The sequence below is a fragment of the Gopherus evgoodei genome, chromosome 2 (assembly GCF_007399415.2).
Source record: "Gopherus evgoodei ecotype Sinaloan lineage chromosome 2, rGopEvg1_v1.p, whole genome shotgun sequence".
In the NCBI taxonomy this organism is placed as follows: domain Eukaryota; kingdom Metazoa; phylum Chordata; order Testudines; family Testudinidae; genus Gopherus; species Gopherus evgoodei.
The window spans coordinates 54,843,536-54,865,277 of NC_044323.1; the positions used below are offsets into that span (position 1 = coordinate 54,843,536).

Genomic DNA, 21,742 nt, shown 5'->3' on the forward strand with positions numbered 1-21,742 from the left:
ATGAATACGAAAACATTAGATCAGTACAAGAATTAATACAGGAAAATATTTAAGAATTGTTGTCAAGTGACAGAATTATTTGACTCATATACAGTATTCTAGGAACTCACTTTGCTTCAGTTTACTTATTTTTTCTGAGTTTTCAAAATTCTAAAAGTTAATTCTCTCTGTAGATCAACCAATCCTAAACAAATAAACCACGCTCTTTTTTAAGCACATACAATAGTGAAAACTTTGCTTCTCTTTGTTCACTTTGGAAAATATAATGTGGACATATTTTCTGACTGCCCAGACTTCCAGGAAGGGTAATTGCCTACAAGTACTTTTCTAACAGAAATGTAATGCAGCCAAAGCAGGGATTGCTGCATTCGGCTGGAGGCGGTAAAATGAGGCTCGGCTGCACCCCCGCGCACAACAGTCTCTTGGAACAACTATAAAGGGGTGTCACTAGAACCTAGTTGTTGCATGGCGCTCCTGCCCACCATGTGGCCCTGGGAGAAAAGTTCAGAGAGGATCCAGACAGAGACTCCAACAGGCAGGAGCAAACGCAGCCAAAGCAGGGACCTTTTTCACCTTTGGACATTCCATTTAGAACTGTTTAATGTTCTCTTATTTTCCCTGCCTGGTAATGACTGGATGTTTGCACCAGCCACCCCTCTATCTCAGTCTCTTCACCTCAGCTTCACTCCAATCTGCCCTGTCTCTCTCATTCTCATTCATTTCCTTTCCCTTCCATTTAGCTGATCTCTTTAAAAAATTGTGGAACCAACATGCTATTTGCTGCCAACATACTGTTCACTCTGCTTCTGTGTTCCGCTCCCAATTCCTCCACCCTGTTGTCTGTCTTGTCTCATTAGATAAGATTATGGGGGCCAGGGATTGTCAACTACTCTGGGTCTGTACAGTGCCTAGCACAACGGGGTCCCATTTTGGTTGCCCTTTAGGCTCTATGGTAATAAACATGATTATTATTAATAATAATGTACTAATATACTACATCATAATATATTCTGTACAGCCCATATATTGTCCAGAAAACTATTTTTCAAGTTTTTAGAGAAGTACGAAAAATGTAATTGGGACTATTCTTCATACAACCTATAAATCCATTTACATCCCACTTTGTTCTCTTTATTCAATTGTTCAATTTGTCTGCATTTCTCATTTACCCATTCAGACTTTATTAATCTGCATTTATTCTTTATTGGTATATTGTGACTTCAGGTTTTGTTTTTTTTTTCCAGTTCTTGATCTTTGTGGTTTTACTTTTGTTCTTTCATCCATCAGAGCAATGATTTCATATGTTATCCATGAGTTTTTCTTAGTTATTAACATCTTCCCTAGATGTTTATCTGCAGCTTCTTTCAGACATTTCCAAATCACTCGGTCTTTGTTTTTATTAATGATCTGCAACACTTCATCTTGGTAGTAACTTTGTATTTCTTGATTCCTCAGAGCTTCAAGGTTCCATGCTAGATAACATTTGGTTTCTGTATCTTTCTCAGTTTGATATTCATTCTCACCACTACCAATCTATGATCTGATCTACAATCTGCACTTGTCATAATCTTAACCTTCCTAACACTATTTCTATACCTATGGTTGATCTGATAAAATCAATTTGGTTTTAATACATCCCTCCTGGTGATTCCCATGTATGCCTTGCACTGTCTTTTTAGTCAAAAAAACTATTGCAGATAATGAGGTCATGTTTCTCCCAAGAATCTATGAATCTTTTACTAAGGATAAATAAACCATCTGCGACTGATATTCTTTTTCCTCCTACTTTTGCATTCCATATAAGTCATATAAGGATGACTATTTTTCTTTCTACCACTGATTTCCATTATTTCAATGTTTAAATAGAATGTTTGGACATCTGCATCAGAATGTGCGTTGTTGAGGCATATATTTGAATAATCATATGTTTTGGAAGTCTTTTTATCACTATTATCACTGCACATTCAGATGATATATTCACTTGTTCTATCCTTCCAGTTACAGTCCTATCTACTATAATTGCCACTCCTTACCTACTTTGACATCCACTTGCACTGATAACTCTGTATTCTTTGCCACTCAGAAGACCTGAAACAAAATCTAGACCTCTCCAGAATGCTTCACTTAGTTTCATTATGGTAATATCTAGCCTTTCCATTTCTTTACATATATTGGCTAGGTTCCTGGGTTGATTCAATTCCCTTATAGTCCATGCAGCAATCTTTACAGTTGCCAGTTACACACATATGGCCAGGCAGGGAACAGGTTCACACTGAGGGCCAGTCATTTTGCGTGGCAGTGGACGAATAGTAAGTCATGTTTATCATATAACTTTGGGGTCAATACTGCACAAAGGCCCCAAAAATTAAGTGCAGCTAGTTTGGGCATGGCAAGGGAGTTGGAATTCTAGCTTTTAGCCAAAAGGCACAACCCACGAGGCAGCAGGGATTTTGGCAACCATCTTTTTGAATGGTGACCTGCACTTGCCATGTCACAGTGCCATCTTTGGACATTTGGAGCATTTGCCCCTACCACTCCCTGTTAATACTGTCATCAAATTGTTCAAGACTGCTTATTTGACAAGTTTTCCTGCTTATATCATAGTTAGCCTCTTTATCTAAAGGCTGTTACACCATCCTCAGCCTGTGACTGCGCTTGGTGGCAAAAGACACTACCCCAGGAAGTTTACGCACAACAAAACAATTGGATAAAGAGAACAAAGAGAGATGTATCAGAAGATGAGTCCTCAATTAGAAAAGGTGACCAATGTGACCCTTTAAGGACAAAAATGGACAATACTGTATTTGACAGATTCCAAAGATAAAAACAAGAAATGGGGAGAATATATCAAAGAACTACATGGTGATAAGCCTGAAAAACCTCAACTAAACCTCAACTAAAAATGGATGAAGAAATCACAGCAGCAAGTTGTGTTTGAATACAGACTGAATTGTTAAAAAGATAGGGGATGAAGGCTTGAAAGTGCTGTCAGAGGTAACAAAGAATGTGTTTGAGATAGAAGAATTGTCAAAAAAGTGTACAACCTCATTGTGTATCCAAATCCAAAAACATTATGGATCTGGTTTTCAAAGCCTGAACAGGCAGCAGATCCACCCACTTGCACACCGCTCCTAGTTCTCAGCAGTCAAGGGAAATTCCTGACACTATGTGTATGGATCAACATGGAGCCAGAAGATGGCTTGGGTCTGTGCCAACAAATACTACTGTGAAACTATGTAGCTATAGTGCTACTGGAAAAGCTCAATGGAACATTGCCACAAACTCTTGCTGCAACCAACATTAACATGTTACCTGAAAGCAGAAAATTGGGTGAGGGCCCTCAAAGTTAACACCTTGGGCCATGGTTTTGTGCTGCAGAGAGTGTATATACGCTTTAATGACATAATGTTTTTGTAATATGTTAACTGGTGTGTTTCAGGGTGCTTTATGGGGAGCACTTACCTACTGTTACAGTAATTTAAAACAGTTCTGCAAGATTTTGGGAGGGGTTTTGCACATTCCTTTTTCACATTTTCTGACACCATTGCTCACAGCACTTATCAGGTACCATGCATGAGTACTCCCATGGATGCAAGTTATGACTGCATGGTTGGAGTGAAAGAGGAAGGGTTATAAAAAGCACCGTTCTGTGTCAGATATCTTCACTGTTAATTGCCTTTTGTTTTCTTTGTCTGTATTGTCAATTAAGTCATTAACAAAGCTATAAAGACATCATAGTTTATTTCTCTTCTGTTTTTCATTCTGGTGCTTTGGACAGTAACAGATATTTCTTAGGTTTCAGAGGCATAGCTGTGTTAGCCTGTATCAGCAAAAACTATGAGGAGTCTTTGTGGCACCTGAGAGACTAACAAATTTATTTGGGCATAAGCTTTCATGGGCTATAACCCACTTCAGGCATCTGATGAAGTGAGTTATAGCCCATGAAAGCTTATGCCCAAATAAATTTGTTAGTCTCTAAGGTGCCACAAGGACACCTTGTTGTTTTTGTAGATATTTCTTAGCTTAGTTCATTTCTTAGTTCATGAGCCTTTTGGTTTTTTTTTTTAAACAGTAGGAAATTCATGGCTGGGGTTGTGGGGGAGAAGGGACATAGATGGGTCAGAATTCATTGCATTTCTTTGACACTACACAACTACAGAAATTACAGTGGTGCTGTGAATCCAGCGCTGAGCCATCCCAAATGTGTGGAAAATATCATGTTCATCATACTTGGAAAGCAAGGCACACACACCAGTGAAGTGAACAATAACTTTTATTTACATACATTGAACACAGAGCTAAAACAGTTTGTAACAGGAACAAATGAACAAAACACCCAGTCAAATTCCCTGAGAAGCGGGCAAACATTACTGTCTGTAGACACATCTCCTTGCTTTTATCCTCCCCCTCTCCCTGATAAGGGGAGGTGGGGACTGTTATAAACAGATAGCTAAGGGTTAATATCTCTTTCACCTGGAAAAGAGTAACCTGAAACACCTGACCAGAGGACCAATCAGGAAACAAGACTTTTTCAAATCTGGGTGGAGGGAAGTTTTGGGTGTGAGTTCTTTGTTCTTTGTCTTGTGTCTGACCCTCTCGGCTATGAGAGTGATTTTTCTGTCTCCTGGCTTTCTAATCTTCTGTTTCCAAGTTGTAAGTACAAAGATAGTAAGACAATAAGGTTTATATTGTTTTTTTGTATTTACATGTGTGTAGTTGCTGGAATGTGTTAAATTGTATTTATTTTGGATAAGGCTGTTTATTCATTTTTTTCTTTTAAGCAAATGACCCTGTATTTGTCACCTTAATACAGAGAGACCAGTTTTATGTCCTTTCCTTTCTTTTTATATAAAGCCTTCTTTTTAAGACTTGTTGGAGTTTTTTCTTTAGTGGGGACTCCAGGGAATTGAGTCTGCAGCTCACCAGGGAATTGGTGGGAGGAAGAAGTCAGGGTGAAAATCTCTTTGTGTTAGATTTACTAAGCCTGACTTTGCATACCCTCTGGGTGAGGGGGGAAGTACCTGTGTTTCCAGGACTGGAAACAGGGAGGGTGGAGTCCCTCTGTTTAGATTCACGGAGCTTGCTTCTGTATATCTCTCCAGGAACCCAGGGAGGGAACACCTGGAGGGGAGGACGGGGAAGGGAAATGGTTTATTCCCCTTTGTTGTGAGACTCCAGGAATCTGAGTCTGGGGGTCCCCCAGGGAAGGTTTTGGGGAGACCACAGTGCGCCAGGCACTGTATAGATTCCTGGCTGGTGGCAGCTTTACCAGGTCCAAGCTGGTAACTAAGCTTGGAGGTTTTCATGCTAACACCCATATTTTGGACGCTAAGGTCCAGATCTGGGAAAAATGTTATGACAGGGACAGCTGTGGAATATTGTATGAGGATCAAACCGAAATGTCTCCTGCATGGGATTTGGGAACTGTACACAGGCTGGGCTACAGGGAGTGGTTCTGGCTCGTTTTCCCCCACCTGCCTCCTCTGAGGGGTTCCTCTGAGAGGGGCTTCAGGTGCTGGCAGAGGATGTTGTGCCAAGGGTCCAGTATGCTCCTTCCTGGTGGGAATGGGTGTGGGATTCATTGTCTCAGCAGCAGCCTGGGTGGCAGCTGGAGGAGGGAAAGTATTGGAAGGAGGCAGAGGAGAAGGTGTTGCTCTTCCCAAAGAGAAGCAGTAGCCACAGCAGTGAGCAGGTCCTGAAAGTGTTCCACCAGTTGTACCAGTGACTCCATGAATGAATGGCCCTGTTTCCTCTGGACATACTCCCACTTCAGGAACTTTAAGGATAATCTAGGCATGGCCCAATACCTAAACAAATACTTTGCCTCAGTCTTTAATGAGGCTAATGAGGAGCTTAGGGATAATGGTAGGATGACAAATGGGAATGAGGAGGTAGATATTACCATATCTGAGGTAGAAGCCAAACTCAAACAGGTTAATGGGATGAAATCAGGGGGCCCAGATAATCTTCATCCAAGAATATTAAAGGAACTGGCACATGAAATTGCAAACCCATTAGCAAAAAATTTTAATCAATCAGTAAACTCAGGGGTTGTACCGTACAACTGGAGAATTGCTAACATAGTTCCTATTTTTAAGAAAGGGAAAAAATGTGATCCGAATAACTATAGCCCTGTTAGTTTGACATCTATAGTATGCAAGGTCTTGGAAAAGAAGAAAGTAGATAAGGACATTGAGGTCAGTGATAATTGGGACAAAATACAACATAGTTTTACAAAAGATAGATCATGCCAAACCACCCTGATCTCCTTCTTTGAGAAGGTAACAGATTTTTTAGACAAAGGAAACACAATGGTTCTAATTTACCTCGATTTCAGTAAGACATTTGATACGCTTCCACATGAGGAATTATTAGTTAAATTGGAAAAGATGGGGATCAATATGAAAACTGAAAGTTGGATAAGGGACTGGTTAAAGGGGAGACTACAACGGGTCATACTGAAAGGTGAACTGTCAGGCTGGAAGGAGGTTACTAGTGGAGTTCCTCAGGGATCGGCTTTGGGACCAATCTTATTTAATCTTTTTATTACGGACCTTGGAACAAAAAGTGGGAATGTGCTAATAAAGTTTGCGGATGACACGAAGCTGGGAGGTATTGCTAATACAAAGAAGGACCGAGATATGATACAGGAAGATCTGGATGACCTTGTAAACTGGAGTAATAGTAATAGGATGAAATTTAATAGTGAAAAGTGCAGGTCATGCATTTAGGGTTTAATAACAAGAATTTTGGTTATAAATTGGGGACACATCAGTTGGAAGTAAAAGGACCTCGGAGTACTGGTTGATCACAGGATGACTATGAGCCGCCAATGTGATATGGCCATTAAAAAAGCTAATGCAGTCTTGGGATACATCAGGCAAGGTATTTCCAGTAAAAATAAGGAGATGTTAAGTACCGTTATACAAGGTACTGGTGAGACCTCATCTGGAAAATTGTGTGCAGTTCTGGTCTCCCATGTTTAAGAAGGAGGAATTCAAACTGGAACAGGTACAGAGAAGGGCTTCTAGGATGATCCAAGGAATGGAAAACCTGTCTTATGAAAGGAGACTCAAAGAGCTTGGCTTGTTTAGCCTAACCAAAAGAAGACTGAGGGGAGATATGATTGCTCTTTATAAATATATCAAAGAGATAAATATCAGGGAGGGAGAGGAATTATTTAAGCTTAGCACCAATGTGGACACAAGAACAAATGGATATAAACTGGACATTAGGAAGTTTAGACTTGAAATTAGATGAAGGTTTCTAACCATTAGAGGAGTGAAGTTCTGGAACAGCCTTCCAAGGGAAGTAGTGGGGGCAAAAGACATATCTGGCTTCAAGCCTAAGCTTGATAAGTTTATGGAGGGGATGGTATGATGGGATAGCCTAATTTTGGCAATTAATTGATCTTTGATTATTAGCAGGTAAATATGCCCAGTGGTCTGTGATGGGATGTTAGATGGGGTCAGATGTGAGTTACTACAGAGAATTCTTTCCTGGGCGCTGGCTAGTGAGTCTTGCCCACACACAGGGTTTCGCCATATTTGGGGTCGGGAAGGAATTTTCCTCTGGGGAAAATTGGCAGAGGTCCTGGAGGTTTTCCGCCTTCCTCTGCAGCGTGGGACACGGGTCACTTGCTGGAGGATTCTCTGCACCTTGAGGTCTTTAAACCACGATTTGAGGACTTCAATAACTCAGACATAGGTTAGGGGTTTGTTATAGGATTGGGGGGGTGAGATTCTGTGGCCTGCATTGTGCAGGAGGTCAGACTAGATGACCATAATGGTCCCTTCTGACCTTAAAGTCTATGAGTCTATGACTTCATTGGCTCATTTACTATTGTTTTACTATTGTTTTTAACTGATTTAGCAGTGCCTCCTCCTGCCTAAGAGTCAGATCCTCCCTTGCTCTATGGAACTTGAACTGCTCCTGACTCTGTCAATACCAAGGAGCAGCTCCTCCAGCGTCCCTCTCCATCTGGTTCTGCTATCACTGTGGTACTGCTCTTGCCCAACCAGCAGAATAGTTTCCCTGTCATTGGAATGTCTGGGCAAATCAAATAAAAGACTAGCATGATATTACATTTCTCTTTTGAAGGAACTTAAGAAATGCCCCCACATAATGGAACTATGCTACTGAAGGCCACAGTATTGATACTTCTGAGCATATCAGGAATTATATTGTTACAGCCTCCTTCCTTCAGACTATATTTGCAGCTCACAAGGAAAGAGCTGACGGTAAAAATAGTAATAAACCTGCAGTACCGTTAGTAAAATATTGCACTGTTTACAGTGCATCAAGGGGCCAGCTGGGGGCGGGGGTTTGATTCTCTTTGGGGATTACATTACTAGCTACCTATTTATTCTTTAAAAGCTGGCTATCATTTGGAGAACATAGCAGTGCTCAAGGTGTCAAAATAGAAAACAAAAGTGGCTTTAGAGTCCTGTGGAAGTCACCCAGCCACCCAGATCAGAGAGATGTTTCTACACATTGTTTTGTGAGCTATGAAGCTGGATAAAGCTCATCTTCCCTGCTGTTAAAGCTGAAGAACCAGTTTGAATTTTTGCTACACCAAACATTTGCTGAAATATGCTTACAGGACTGGAGGAAACTGACTGTATTCTAAGCTAGCAGACAGAGTTCCCATGGATAAAGAACAAAGAACCCCATAAAATGTTTTTCCTCCTCATAACTCCCTACCTTGCCAGAAAGTCTCACCCCTGCATCCAGCAAACAGCACTGAAAAGGACAGGGAAACAGAGAGACATATCACAAACACATTTTCTGAACTTTTTGATTAATACCACAAACCAGTCGCCTCTCCACTGCTAAGGGACAGGGCATTGTGTTTGTGCAACTGCTGGAGTGCATGCTTCACCCAATCCTGCTTCTCCCAGCTTCTGCAGAGTGTCTCAGTGAGGGGAGACACCAGACACTAGGAACTGGAAATGGTAACCATCATTTGAAATGGTCACAGGGAGAATGGACCACTAAGATATTCCTTGGATGACCAACAGTTCCTTTTCCTTTCCTGGCCCAAGGCCAGTCTGCAGACAAGCAACCAAGCACCCCCAACTCCTTCTACCTGGCTCCCATTCATAAGGGGAAGGAAAAACAGAGCGTATAGGGAGAAAGGGGTAGTGGTGGGTCTTTGCACAATAAGCAGTGTCACAAAACTGTTCTTTCACCACCGGGGCCTTTCAGAACCCATTGACTCCCTTTTCCCCCAAGTCTTCACAGCCCAGGTACTATGGCATCCAGAGTGCTGACTGAGAAACACACAGATACAGGGGCACAATAACTGCGCACTAGTCATCTGTTATAGCAGTGGTCCCCAAATTGTTGGGCATGGAGGAAAATTTTTGAGGGGGCACGTGACAGGGCCCAGGCAAGCTCCCACGGAGCAGGGAGAATCGTCATGCTTCCAGCCCCTTTCCGTCCACAGTCTTTCTCCTCCTCAAACCACATTCAGCCCCCAGGCCCAGCTCCACCTCCAGGACAGATCTGCCTTCATTCCCTGTCTGCCCCAACAGCTCCATTTCTAGCCCCAAGTCCTTCCCCATCCCCAATTCCACCCCAACTCCATTTCAGCCCAAGCTCCACTACTGAGGAAGACTTGCTTTGCAGTAATGGAAGTAGGGGGCACAGACAGATGGTAAGAGGGCATGACTGGAAAAGTTTGCGCACTGCTGTTATAGCTTCCACTAAATACTTTACAGTGGATTTCAATACAAACATTGGTTTATAGCCATGTCTTACTTTGGGACCATGTCGGCGTGGAGCAAGGATCTGGTAGAGGCACCTTCAAGGATGAATTATCAGAGCAAGTGGGGATATTTTCGGGGCATGTGGGGATGTTTTACAATTTACCAGTCTTGGGTTCTGGTTCTGGTTCTTGGGTTTGGGGTCCTCCTCAGTGGAGCTTCTTCAGCTGGGTCTGCTGGGTTGAGATGCAGAATCACATGCTTCTCTTCCTCTGGGTCTGCCAGAGTTTCTTCTTGGAATTTCCTCTGAGGTCCCTGCTGCCTCCTCGCCCTGCCCCTCATTGACATCCTGTCATACAATGAGGCCGGCTGGATTAAGAAGGTGATCATGAGTCAATTCAGGCACTGTACACGGAGCCCTGGAAAGCACCTGTCCATTCCATCATAACATGGACATGTGCTAGGTTTCTTCCTGGACAGACTGTTGGAGTCCTTCTCTGTCTGGTCTAGGAACCTCAGGTGCTTCATATGCTCCTGGCACTGGGATGGTGTCTGGTGAATGTCTGCCTCCTCAAGCTTCTTTGAAATCTCCCAGTACAGGTGTATGTTCCTGCCACTCTGAGTAAAGTTGTGGAGGACAGTGTACTCTGACTATACATTGATCAGTACCCAGTTATGCTCTAGACACCAAGTGGCAGCTCTTGGAATATGAGCCATGATCATCTCTGCCAGTCAACAGAGTTCACGGTAGAACTATCTGAGAAGTTCAGCATAGGGCGCTGAGAGGGCGGGGACCTTTATACCTTTGGGTAAGAGTTAGGCAGCAAAAGAGATCAATGCATTGTGGTAATGGCCCAGGAGGACTATTGATTCCCAAGACCTGGTACACACCTCTTGCCCCCATCAACACAGCACTTTAAAATCTGTATGGGGCCATGCCATAGCAGAGGCATTTATATACCTACTCCTGTCATGCATGCTAGCTTTCGTGCTGAGTGCTCTCTTTCAGTGCCTCAGACTGAACGATGATGGGGGGAAGGTTATGGCAAAACAACACACATGTAACTGTGTACAGTCACAAAATAGCCTAAGATACTTTTGGAAGTTGTTCAAGACCAAATGTGAGAACAGATTCATAAGGAAATAAGAGATCAACAATATGGTTTCAAACATCGAAGGGGAACGATGAACACCATTATGAACTGAAGCTTTTATCAGAAATATCAACTGAAATGAGGAAAACAGAATACTTGTGTTTTATTGACTTCCAAAAAGCATTTATGGAATCTACCATCTATGCTATGTCCAACATACTAAGATGTGTGGGTATGAACTCCAAGTACTAAAACAATTATACTGGAATCAGAAGGCAATATAATAGGCAATGAAAATCTTGTAGTGATCAAGAGAGGAGTGAGACATAGTTGTATAATGTCACCATCTTTATTCAACATCTACAGTGAATGTTTGATTAAATTAATCGAAGAAACAAGAAGGTATAAAGATGAATGGAAAATGAGTGAATTACAATTCTCTATGGAAATGATACAGTGCTATCGGCTGATTCAGAAGGTGGTCTGATGAAGTTAGTGAAAATTATATATGAATATGCAAAGAAAGTGCTCTAGAGTTGAATATGGACAAGACAAAAAAAAATTAATGGTATTCAAGAATCCCAGGAAAATATGCAAGATTCCAGTAAATGACATAGCCATATAGCAAGTATCATTACAGCAGGTGGAAGATCGGCTACTCAAATCAGAACCAGAACTGCAAGAGTGAAAGAGACATTCTGGAAGAATGAACAGCGTATGAGAATGGACATAAATCTAAAGACTTAATTCTCACTCTTAAAAACTTACTTTTGGTCTGTGTTAAACTGTGGCTGTGAAACATGGACTTTAAAACAATCAATAATAAACTACAATCCTTTGAAATAGGGAGTTATGCAATAATTCAGAAAATATGAAGGCGTGACCATGTTATCAACAAAACAGAATTGGACATGATTAGCAAAGGCTAAAGAGGTCTTAAGAAAAGAAAAATGTGTTTTACAGGCACATTTTAAGAGGTTCAGCAGGCAATGCATGTTTACAGGAACTGCTATCAATTTTCCTTTCCAGATGAATACATGGAAAAAAAAGAAGATCTTGGATAGATGATGTGGTATCATCATCATGATGAGGTGGATCAGTAAGTTTCAAGCCCTCCTGACTGGGGGCAAATGTTTGAAAACATAGAGAAAGTGTGACCTAAAGGCTCAGAAACCAGAAGACAATACAAAGAACCTAATATTGTTCATTTTTATTTAAAAAAACAATCACACACCTTATGCTTGGTGTATGGTACAGACTTACGTCGGTATAGCTACATCATTCAGTGGTGTGGAAAAACCATATCCCTGATGCAGTTATATCAACCTAACCCTCAGTGCAGTCAGCACTATCTCAATGGGAGGACTTCCTCCACCTTTCAGGGAGATGGAGTACCTACCTGATGGGAGAAGCTCTCCCGTCAGTGTAGGGAGCATCTTCACTAAGCACTACTGTAGCTGTGCCACTGAAGCGCTGTATATGTAGACAAGTCCTTAGGAATTTTGGGCTAATCTCATGACTTTTGGAAGGCCTAACTCATGATTTTTTTAACACTAGAATTCCTTCATACTTCATTTAACATGATCTAACTATACAGGGCTCAGCAAGAGCCATAAAAATCTTCTAAAAATAACCTAAAATTCCTTCTATACCTAAGTATGCCCATCTCTAAAGACTATTATCCTCAGGAACATGTTGTTATAGGGGTAATCATCTCTTAGAATATACCCAGATTCTGCTTCACTGATCATCTCCCCTGAGAAGTCAACCTGCAAGGCCCAAGAGATCTTCCACCTCATGGCAGAGGGGCAATGCTGGTGTCAGAATGGGTCAGATGTGCCAGCAATTACAAAAGTAATCTGGGAAAATTGCTTTAGATCTAACTGGATACGCCCTGCTATGTAAATGACAAGTTTTGAGACTTCCGAATGACTTCTGTTACAGAAACGAATTATGGTTTAGCTTCTCCCATTTCTGTGCCCCTTCCTTCAATCCTTTCCCCCCCTCTTATTCTCCTCTGTTTTCCTCTCCCAATTTTAATCCCATTTCTATCACTCCCAATTCCCTTCTTCTCTTTTGTACTCCTCAGTTTCACCTCTACTTATCTGCTTCTCCAGGTTCCCTCCTTGAGTGACATTGCAGCAGCCACTTACTACTGAATGGGTAGTGGGTGTGGCTGGGATGAGTGCCAGGGCAGCTGGGTGTGCTAGTACTGAGGATACCTGTGATGGATGCTAGAGCAATTGGATGGGTGCTGCATATGACTGGGGTAGCTGAATGGTTGGGGGGTGGGTGCCTGGGGTGGCTGCTGGTTGTCTGGGTAATGGGTTGTGGAAAGGGTGAATTGAGAAGTACAGCCCCCAGGGCTGAGTGATGGGGGAGAGCTTGTTTACTGCTAACAGAGGGTGGAGCACAGGGCCATCAGTGGACACCTCCTCCTCTTTGCATAGCCACCTCTGGCCACTGCCTCCTCCTGGTTGGGAGCCTTGGAATTTATGGTATTACAGCGAAGAGGAGCCATACGTTTCAAAATCCCTCCAATGGTGGAAGTCGAGCATTTGATCCAGACTGCAGAGTAATAGCAGTGCTGCAGGATGAGGAAGGCAGCGCATCACTGTAGCATTATGAGTGGTCACAATCTTTATTATGGAAGATCTCTTCTTGATCTGTAAGTTCATCAGGCCAGGGACTGTTTCTTACTATAGTTTGTACAGTACTTTGCACAAAGGATCCCATTTCTGGGTGAAGACTTCGAGCATTTCTGAAATACCACTACTACTTCATTAGATTAATGACGACACCAATACCAAGAGGATACCAAGAGTGACAATGTAATATATACCCAAACAAAGCTCTGAAGGGCATGAGTGAAATCCTGGATCCATTGAAGTGAATGGCAAAACTCCACTAGGATTTCACTTCTCCATTTTTTCCTAACATGGAGATTCTTTTGAGAGCAATTAGAATAGTTCCACTCTCAGAACAATGAGAGAATACTCCAAAGGTCATTTACTAAAGAGCACTGAGTTACTGCTATATTCAAAGAAGAAAGGGGGGGATTGTAGAAGCCAACATAAAATATTAAGAAATACAATTAGTGATATAAACTGTTGGAAAAAATAGTTTGAATTAGATAAAAGTCTAGGTTTCTTATTCGTGCCCTAGAATTTAACTTAATTCAAATTTCCCTAAACAGCATATTTTAAATATACGCATCCAAACACAATACAAAGCTATAATGTTATCTCTGTTTATAGAGACAGATGCAATCCACTCAAGTTTCATTTTCATGGTTTACAATATCAGCAGACAATCACAATAAAAACACCATTTTATAGTGTGGAATTTGGTGTAGTTTATTATCACTACATTGATTTAATATACTGCATATTAAGTCTGTCAGATAGTGTGTGCACATCACATAAGAGCATGATTCCAAATTGAGGCATTTTACTACCAGCTATGTATATTTTAATTTAGAGAGGGTACCCTGGTGTACTAAGCATCTAAAACTTTAGGAAATATATCTAATTTATTTATTAAGTGGTTTAATAGGTAGCATACAACATCTAGCTCAATAGGTGATATTTCATTCAGCAGGTGATGTAAAATATGTAGTTCAACAGTTGCTCCTATAAATCATTTTTCCAGTGAGCGAGTGATTCATTTTTCTTTCGATGATTTATCCATGTTGGCATTAACTGTATCAAACTTACAATATAATCAATTCAGTAGGTGATATATACACTTCACCAGTAACACATTTTTGATAGAAGTTATCTAGCACAGTATAATATTGACATAATATTTCTGAATTTTGAAGAGAATGACACCCAGTATTAGCCTTGTTCGTATTCATTTATACTGCAAAGTTACCTTTTAAGGCAGTTACTTAGCAACGGAAAATAAAAGTTAATGAGTTTGGATTTACTCTGAGTATTAAAGCCTTATTGTGAGGGTATTTTGGTAGCCCTGTAATCTAAAGCATTTGTCATGCTAATTCTCTGCCTCAGTGGTAAGGCTACTTGTACCATAATTAATGCACACTAGGCCATGTAACATCAAATAAAAGTATCTTCGCACACTTGGTGATAATTAGCAACTCTGCTACTCAGTGCCATGCAAACTTATCTCTGAAAAAAAAAATAGCTTAATCTTATTAGTCTCTGCTGATCTTTGAACAGAAGTATAGGAAGTAAAAGGAATAGCTGAAGATGTGCATGCTATAGCTAATGAAAACAACATAGTGAGATAGTAAAGTAATATACTAAGCACATCATATTAAAAAATAATTGTTTTATTAACATTTTTGTATCCTTCCTCCAGCAATAGCGCCATGTCCACAAAGCTAGCTAGTTTACATTACTTATCTCACAACTGGATACCTAGGAGATGTGGAAATAAGGAACTGTAGTGAAAGACAAGAATTTGTGGAGTAGCTTGAAGTAGAATGACTTCCCTTAGGGAAGAGGAAGGAAAGTCTGCAGGTCTGTTAAGAAGCCTTGAAAAGAAGACCAGCTGTAAGACAGGACACAGCTGGACAGGGAATTAGGAAGAGGGTCACAAAGAGCAAACCAGTAGCCCAGGGAAGGAGGTCTCATTAGCCAAACTCATATTGAAACTCTGAAAAGTTTGTGATTTGGTTTGAGGTAGAAATGATGTCTAAAATGGCTCTTATCTTATAGGAATTAATCCACACATCTTTACTCTTGCTACCTCCAAAAATAAAACTAAAAGGAAAAAGCCCTATTACAATCAATATTACAAAAAGACATATTGTATCTCCATCCTGAAGAGAAACCCACAAGAGGGGAAAACTTGCTTAGAAAACTTCAAGGTGAATGTCATGAAATTTCTGAACTAGCAACCCCTCTGGGGGAAGAGTTTGCTGCCACTTGGAGGGGATGTGGACCTCTAACTGCAGAGAAACCCCAGAGGCTGCAGTGAAATCTGGAGATCCATGCAGAGACAGACAACCATATTCTTCTTCCCAGGACAGGGATGCCAGAACGGTGGCATAGGGAGGGGCTCAGGCAGGGGGCCATGGCCCCATTACTTTTAAAAGGTCAAGAAAAAACAGAAATACGTTGAAATAATCACTCAGCTATTGGAATAGGGATAGGAACTCCTGCTTCTCCATGGATGTTTTGCTATAAAAGCACGAGAGGTGATTCAAGACACCTTTTAACCTATTGCCTGCTAAGAATCAGGCCAAAAGAGAGAGATTCAGAGTAGCTAACTGAGTTGCAAAACAAAACATACAGCAACACTGGCTTGCTAAAATGCAGTGCTTGTTAAAGAGCATTATTACACAATGCCAAATTATTTTTGTCTGTGTTTCTCTGTTTCTTCATTTATTAAAAAAAGGCACACATTTTAAATGGATGCAAGATAGGTTTTACAAGGCAATTCTGAATCTGACAACCGCTCACACTGCAACTAAATATATCATCAACAAGCAGCAGGAATGCTGTATATAAACAGATGAAAAGATATGATTGCAAAGAGTGGTGATAGTTTTAATATCTTCAATATGACCATTCAAAAGTCACTTGTGTGTCTGTTACAAATATATCGGTTTTGCTTTGGTTTTAAGTTGGTAGCTTTAAGGCGTTTCAGCAGGTTTCTATACCTATAGTGATAGTTACGGAAGGAGAAAGGGTTAAAAAGGGCTCTGAGCTGGAATTACAAGGGAAATGAATATTATACGAGAAGTGGTATAAAAATGAAGCAGAAATATTTATAAAGGTTGGTAAAACTAGTAGGTATTTTACTAATGGACCATCTCTAATTTGCACCTGAAATCCTAGAAGTAAATTGAAAAGATGAATACTCTGAATTTCAAAACAAAGCACGTTATTTTCAGAAAAAAAAAACCACATATAAATCCTTAAAATATTGGCAGATAGAGAGAATCATGGTTGACAGATATGGAAACCCCAGGACTAACATTTTCAAATTTGGAGGTGTAAATTTAAGGATCCAAGGGTCAGATTTTAAAACACACTTAGGTACCTAAAGTCGCATCTAGGCACCTGAGGAATTTTCAAAAGCATGCAGGCTCTTAATTGCAATAGGACCGAGGCACCTAGGAGCTTTAGAAAAAAACCTCCTAAGTGCCTAAATACCTTTTAAAATCTGGCCCCAAGTCTATATTTAAGTACCTAATTAATACGAGTATGATTTTCACAGGTACAGGACTTTTGCAGCTTCCTTTCACTTCAGTAGGAGTTTTAGATGTTCATTACTTCTGAAAACATCATATCACTCTTATTTAGGCACCTAAATGCAGATTATAATTGCCTGACTTTAGTTAGTTACTCACATTTAAAAATTTGGCTTAGATGTTTTACTCTCAAACCAAACTACACAAAGCTTGATGGCTATCTGGCCTATATATTTTTCCTCTATGAAATATTGCTAGATCTGTAGTCCTAACATATATAATTGAAAATAATTTGGACCCATTTTCTTCTATGATGTTTCAAAGTTTGTACTAGTCCTATGTTAAAAAAGTGCATCTTAAATTACCCACATAGTCACAAGTGATTGTCCCATGAAATTCTTTAGAAGACTGAACAAATGTTTAATCTTTCAGAATTAAAATAAAATAAATAAACAAACACATAAATAGAGTACTGACTTTTTCCACGCTTAGATTCAAATCCTGAAAGCACAATGACTGGGAGTAGAGATGCTGGATTTGCTTCTTCTACCATAAAGAGCCCACCAAAAGGGACGTCGCTAGCTATTCTGGGGCCCTACACAGCCCCCTTACCCCTCACAGGGGGCCGTAGGGGCTGGCTTGGGGGGCAGGGAGGAACTACCCCTCAGCACTCACCGGCGGCGCAGCTGGGGCCGGGACTGCACTTCCCACCGCCAGTGAGTGTAGGCCCGGCCATGCTGCAGAGCTCAGGGGAATGGGGCTGGGGCTGGGGAGGAGCAGGGACGGGAAGAGGCGAGAAAGGGATGGGGCGGAGCAGGGGCTGGAGCAGCACACAGCTGCATGAGGCACCAGGAAATTTGATGGCCCAAATCTCCTGGTGCCCTACGCAGCTGCATACTTTGCCTATGAGTAAGGACAGCCCGGTCCATCAACAAAGTCAGCGTTTCGTGAATGTTCATACAGTTGCTGCTGAATACACATTAGCTAGAGGAAGACTGGATTTGGTGCATGGATTTTCTGGCCCTCTATTTTTACAAATTTCATGTGCTATGAAAACATTTTGCTCTGTTGTTTATTCAGGGGCCAAGATGCAATTAATTACCTCTATTCCATAGTGCAACATAGGATGTGATTTTGCCCTAACTTCACCGTGATCTTGCCTTTTACTTTTATCCACAATGAAAAACATTTACGATCTTTCTATAAAATACAGACGGAAGCACTATAATGAAGTCTATTCTTCTGTAGAAACGTGTGTACGGCTCTCATTAAGTTTAACAGATTCACATATTGGTACAGAGAAGAGAATATGTTTCAGTGTGTTTAGGCTATGCCACCGGAAGACGCTCATAAGTATTCTGAACATGTCAATCTTACGTGCACACCGACCATAACTGATGGTAAAACTGAAAGAGACTTTTTGCATTAGGTGTCTGTAAAAGGAAGCTGCAGTGTTTTCAGCCTACCTTATCAGTGCTAATGTTTTCATTGTAGGTACTCACTGTGATCTGACACCAAACACAATGAAGTCCAGTCAGGCCTTGGTAACATTTTATATTTTTGTGACACTTATCACATTTTGTCGGACAGTTTCCTTCTACCCAGTAGTGGTGCATTACCTATGAAAGGAAAGTGCAGGTGTAGGTAGGATTGCCAAATTTAACAGCTACATGCCAAAGTAAATGCTACTACAGACTTACATCAGTGTTCTTTTTGGACTTCACATATGTTTTGATACAAGAGGCAGGTGCTCTTGAGACACAGCGTTCATGGACTGTGTACTTGCAAACTGAAAAGAGAAGCATGTTAAGACTGAGTTAATGCTGTTTCTGACTACATTTCTATGAAAAAAAATGACATTAGTAGAACTCGGTTTCACATCTACTACTACTTAATCAATCCAATCAGACAACAAAAACTCAAAGTAGCCTGTTTTTTCCATACAATACAAAAGGCCAATTAGTACAGGAAATATTATGCAAGTGAAAAATCCAAGAATGCTCTATCATGGCACAGCAGGAAATGCTTAATTAAATCAGTCCTCACTAAAATTTTTCACAATAATTCCCAAACGACAATAATATTAAAGACAAATTGATGACTGCCAAATGGTTTGGTGTCATTTGCTAGTAGGAAGAAATCTATATTTTACAAACTATAGGCAAGAGAGCAGCTGGTAAGCATGAAAATAAAAGCCAATGAGTTTATGTTATTCTCTCTATTGATTTATAAATCTTAAATGGTTGATTAGTTCATTTCCAGATAGCTATTGTTGTCATGCATTTCATATAATCATCCAGAGTTCAACTCTTGCTTGCCATTATGCTACTCCTATACAGGGAAGCTTCCTTTTCTAAATCCACTACCATCAGTTTTACATACTTGTCTTTATTGACAAACCTTGTCTATAAAGATCACACTAACTATAATGGGGGAATATAAAAGTGCCAGTTTATGATGCAAAGCTCCCCTGACTTCAATTATAAAGCTCTATTATCATATTTCTGTAATGACTGAATAGTTAACTTTAGTGCATCACTGTGCGTTGATGAGGAAATAATGCTAGTGCTTATAATGACAGCATTGAATAGATTCAACTATTTAAAGCTAAGGATAAATGTCTGCCTGCATCAGATAAGTCTCATGCTTTTGGCCTTGACAGCAATTAAGCACAAAGCACTTCTAAACACCTTGCTTGCACCTATTACACAGACCCAGTGGGAGGTGCAGCCATTAATCAGACAAACTGCAGGGAGTAACATTGTTGATTGTGCCATGGAGAGATGGTGGGGCCCCCTGCAGTTCTCTAGCTGTTGTTTTTCTCCCCATACACAATTTAAAAAAAAAGAAGTGCAATCTATAGCAATGCTTCAAAAATATGTGGGAGGGGAGTCATTTATTAGGTAGAAGGAATGGAGGAGGGTTTCAGGAAGATATGGAAGTGTAGGAGTGGTTTCGTAAGAAAAAGATTCAGGCCCTTTCCCACTTGCTTACTTGAAGAAACTGAAAGGAACCCTTAAATTCCCTACAAAGTGATGATTACTACTGAAAAATGATCAATTCAGTGTCAAGCAACATAGCAAGTAAAGAAAAGAGAAGAATATAGCAGCAAAAAGAGACAGTCATGGTAAATGCAAATAAGGAAGTTTACGAACAGTAGCACTCTTCTTTTCCAAGGAAGTTTTCTTTTCTAGACATGGAAAGTCCTATTTTCATACTTCTGATATCTACAACAGAACAGAATATACCTGCCATATGCTGGGATGTAGGCAGTCTGACCTGGTGGTCAGAACAGGAGCCAGACCTAGTTGTCAGAAGAGAGCTGGAAGGTGGAACTGGAATCATGGTCAGGAGACAAGAGTCAGAACAGAAATGGAATTGTGGCCAGGAGACAAGGCAGTGATTGGAGCCAAGAGTCAGGGTTTGGAGGAAGGTAGAGGCTAGGGCTGAGACGCAAACAGGCAGGGGTTGGCACAAAGACAGGTACAGGAAGCAGATGTGACAACTGCAGGAGTAGAACATATTGAGCAGCTGATGTGCTACTGTTGCTACAAGGCTTAAATGATGTGCTGGCTCTTCTGTTCAACCAGGGAGCACAGTCACTTGGTGAGAGCTTATTGGGCCCAGACATGCTCACTGTGTTGCCAGGCGACTGTGTCTGGAGCCAGCTGAGTTCCTGACATTACCTCCCCCAGCTCATACCTGAGGGGTCCTGCTAGGGGGCCTTGGCCTTGGCTTGTCAGAATATCTTTGGTGAAATTCTCAGAAGAGAACGGGAGTGTGAACATTTTCCTCTGGCCCGGTGCCCCTTCCAGTCTATCAGATACTGGAGCTTCCCTTTGACCCATCGGGAATCAAGGACCTGATGGATTTCATATTCTTTCTGCCCCTGGACTATTACTGGGAGTGAAGGAGGGTCTACCCAGTCATGGGAGGGGTTGTTAACAAACAGCTTGCAGAGGGAAACATGAAAGAGTGAATCTTGATGGATTCTGAGATATGAAGCTTAAAGGGCACTGGGTTTATTTGTTCAATGATCTGAAAAGGATCCAAGTATTGGTGGTCGAGTTTGGTGGAAGGGTGGTCTCTTCTCAAGTTTCGGACAAGAGTCCAACCTTTAACCCCTATGGCAAGTTGAGAGATGCCTTGTTGCTTTTGGCTGGTATAATACGAGATTCTTTAGACGCAAGTAAGTGCTCTTTGAATTCTTCGTACTGTATATTCATTGAAGGTGAAGGCCTGGGTCTGCGGCTGCTGAGACTGCGCAGCCATCTGGTAAGTCCGGATGAAACGGGGGATGAAAACCTGAATTCACAAAGAATATAGTCTGTTGAGGTGAAGCGTAGGTTGAATTGTTGTATGAGAACCACAGCAGTGGAAGCTAATCATCCTGATGGAAATTCTAAAAAGAGTGACAGTACTGCTCCAAGGTGTGCTTGACTCTTTCAGTTTGGCCATCTGTCTGCAGGTGGTGGGCTGTTGAGGTGAAGGGCTCGGTGCTGAAAAGGTGGAGAAATTCCTGAAAGGAATCAAGAAGCAATCCCTATAATAGAGGAGGTCTCGTTGCAGGTGGAAGCTTGAATCTGAGGACACACCAGTATTTCTTAGAGACGGACAGACTAGGGCCACAAATGGATCACCTGGGAGCAGAATTAGGATAGTGGTTGTCAGATGACATTGATGCCCCCACAGACAAAGTGGGAGCATTTAAGGATGGTGGTAAGAGCTTCCTCCTCTGCTTAATGGTACTCGTCCTTCTGAGACAAGATGTCCAC

The 21,742-nt window shown here is 41.1% G+C and overlaps 1 protein-coding gene across 6 annotated transcripts in view; it reads right to left on the reverse strand.

The window, feature by feature from the left end:
- DGKB (diacylglycerol kinase beta) overlaps positions 1 to 21,742 on the reverse strand; it is a 565,198-nt gene that overhangs the window by 345,405 nt on the left and 198,051 nt on the right. For all 6 annotated transcript variants that reach the window (XM_030550690.1, XM_030550689.1, XM_030550688.1 and 3 more), the window contains exons 11-12: positions 18,668 to 18,756; positions 18,470 to 18,586 (exon numbers count right to left, since the gene is read on the reverse strand). In XM_030550690.1, the coding sequence (XP_030406550.1) occupies positions 18,470 to 18,586; positions 18,668 to 18,756 (206 nt within the window). The remainder of the gene's footprint in view (positions 1 to 18,469; positions 18,587 to 18,667; positions 18,757 to 21,742) is intronic.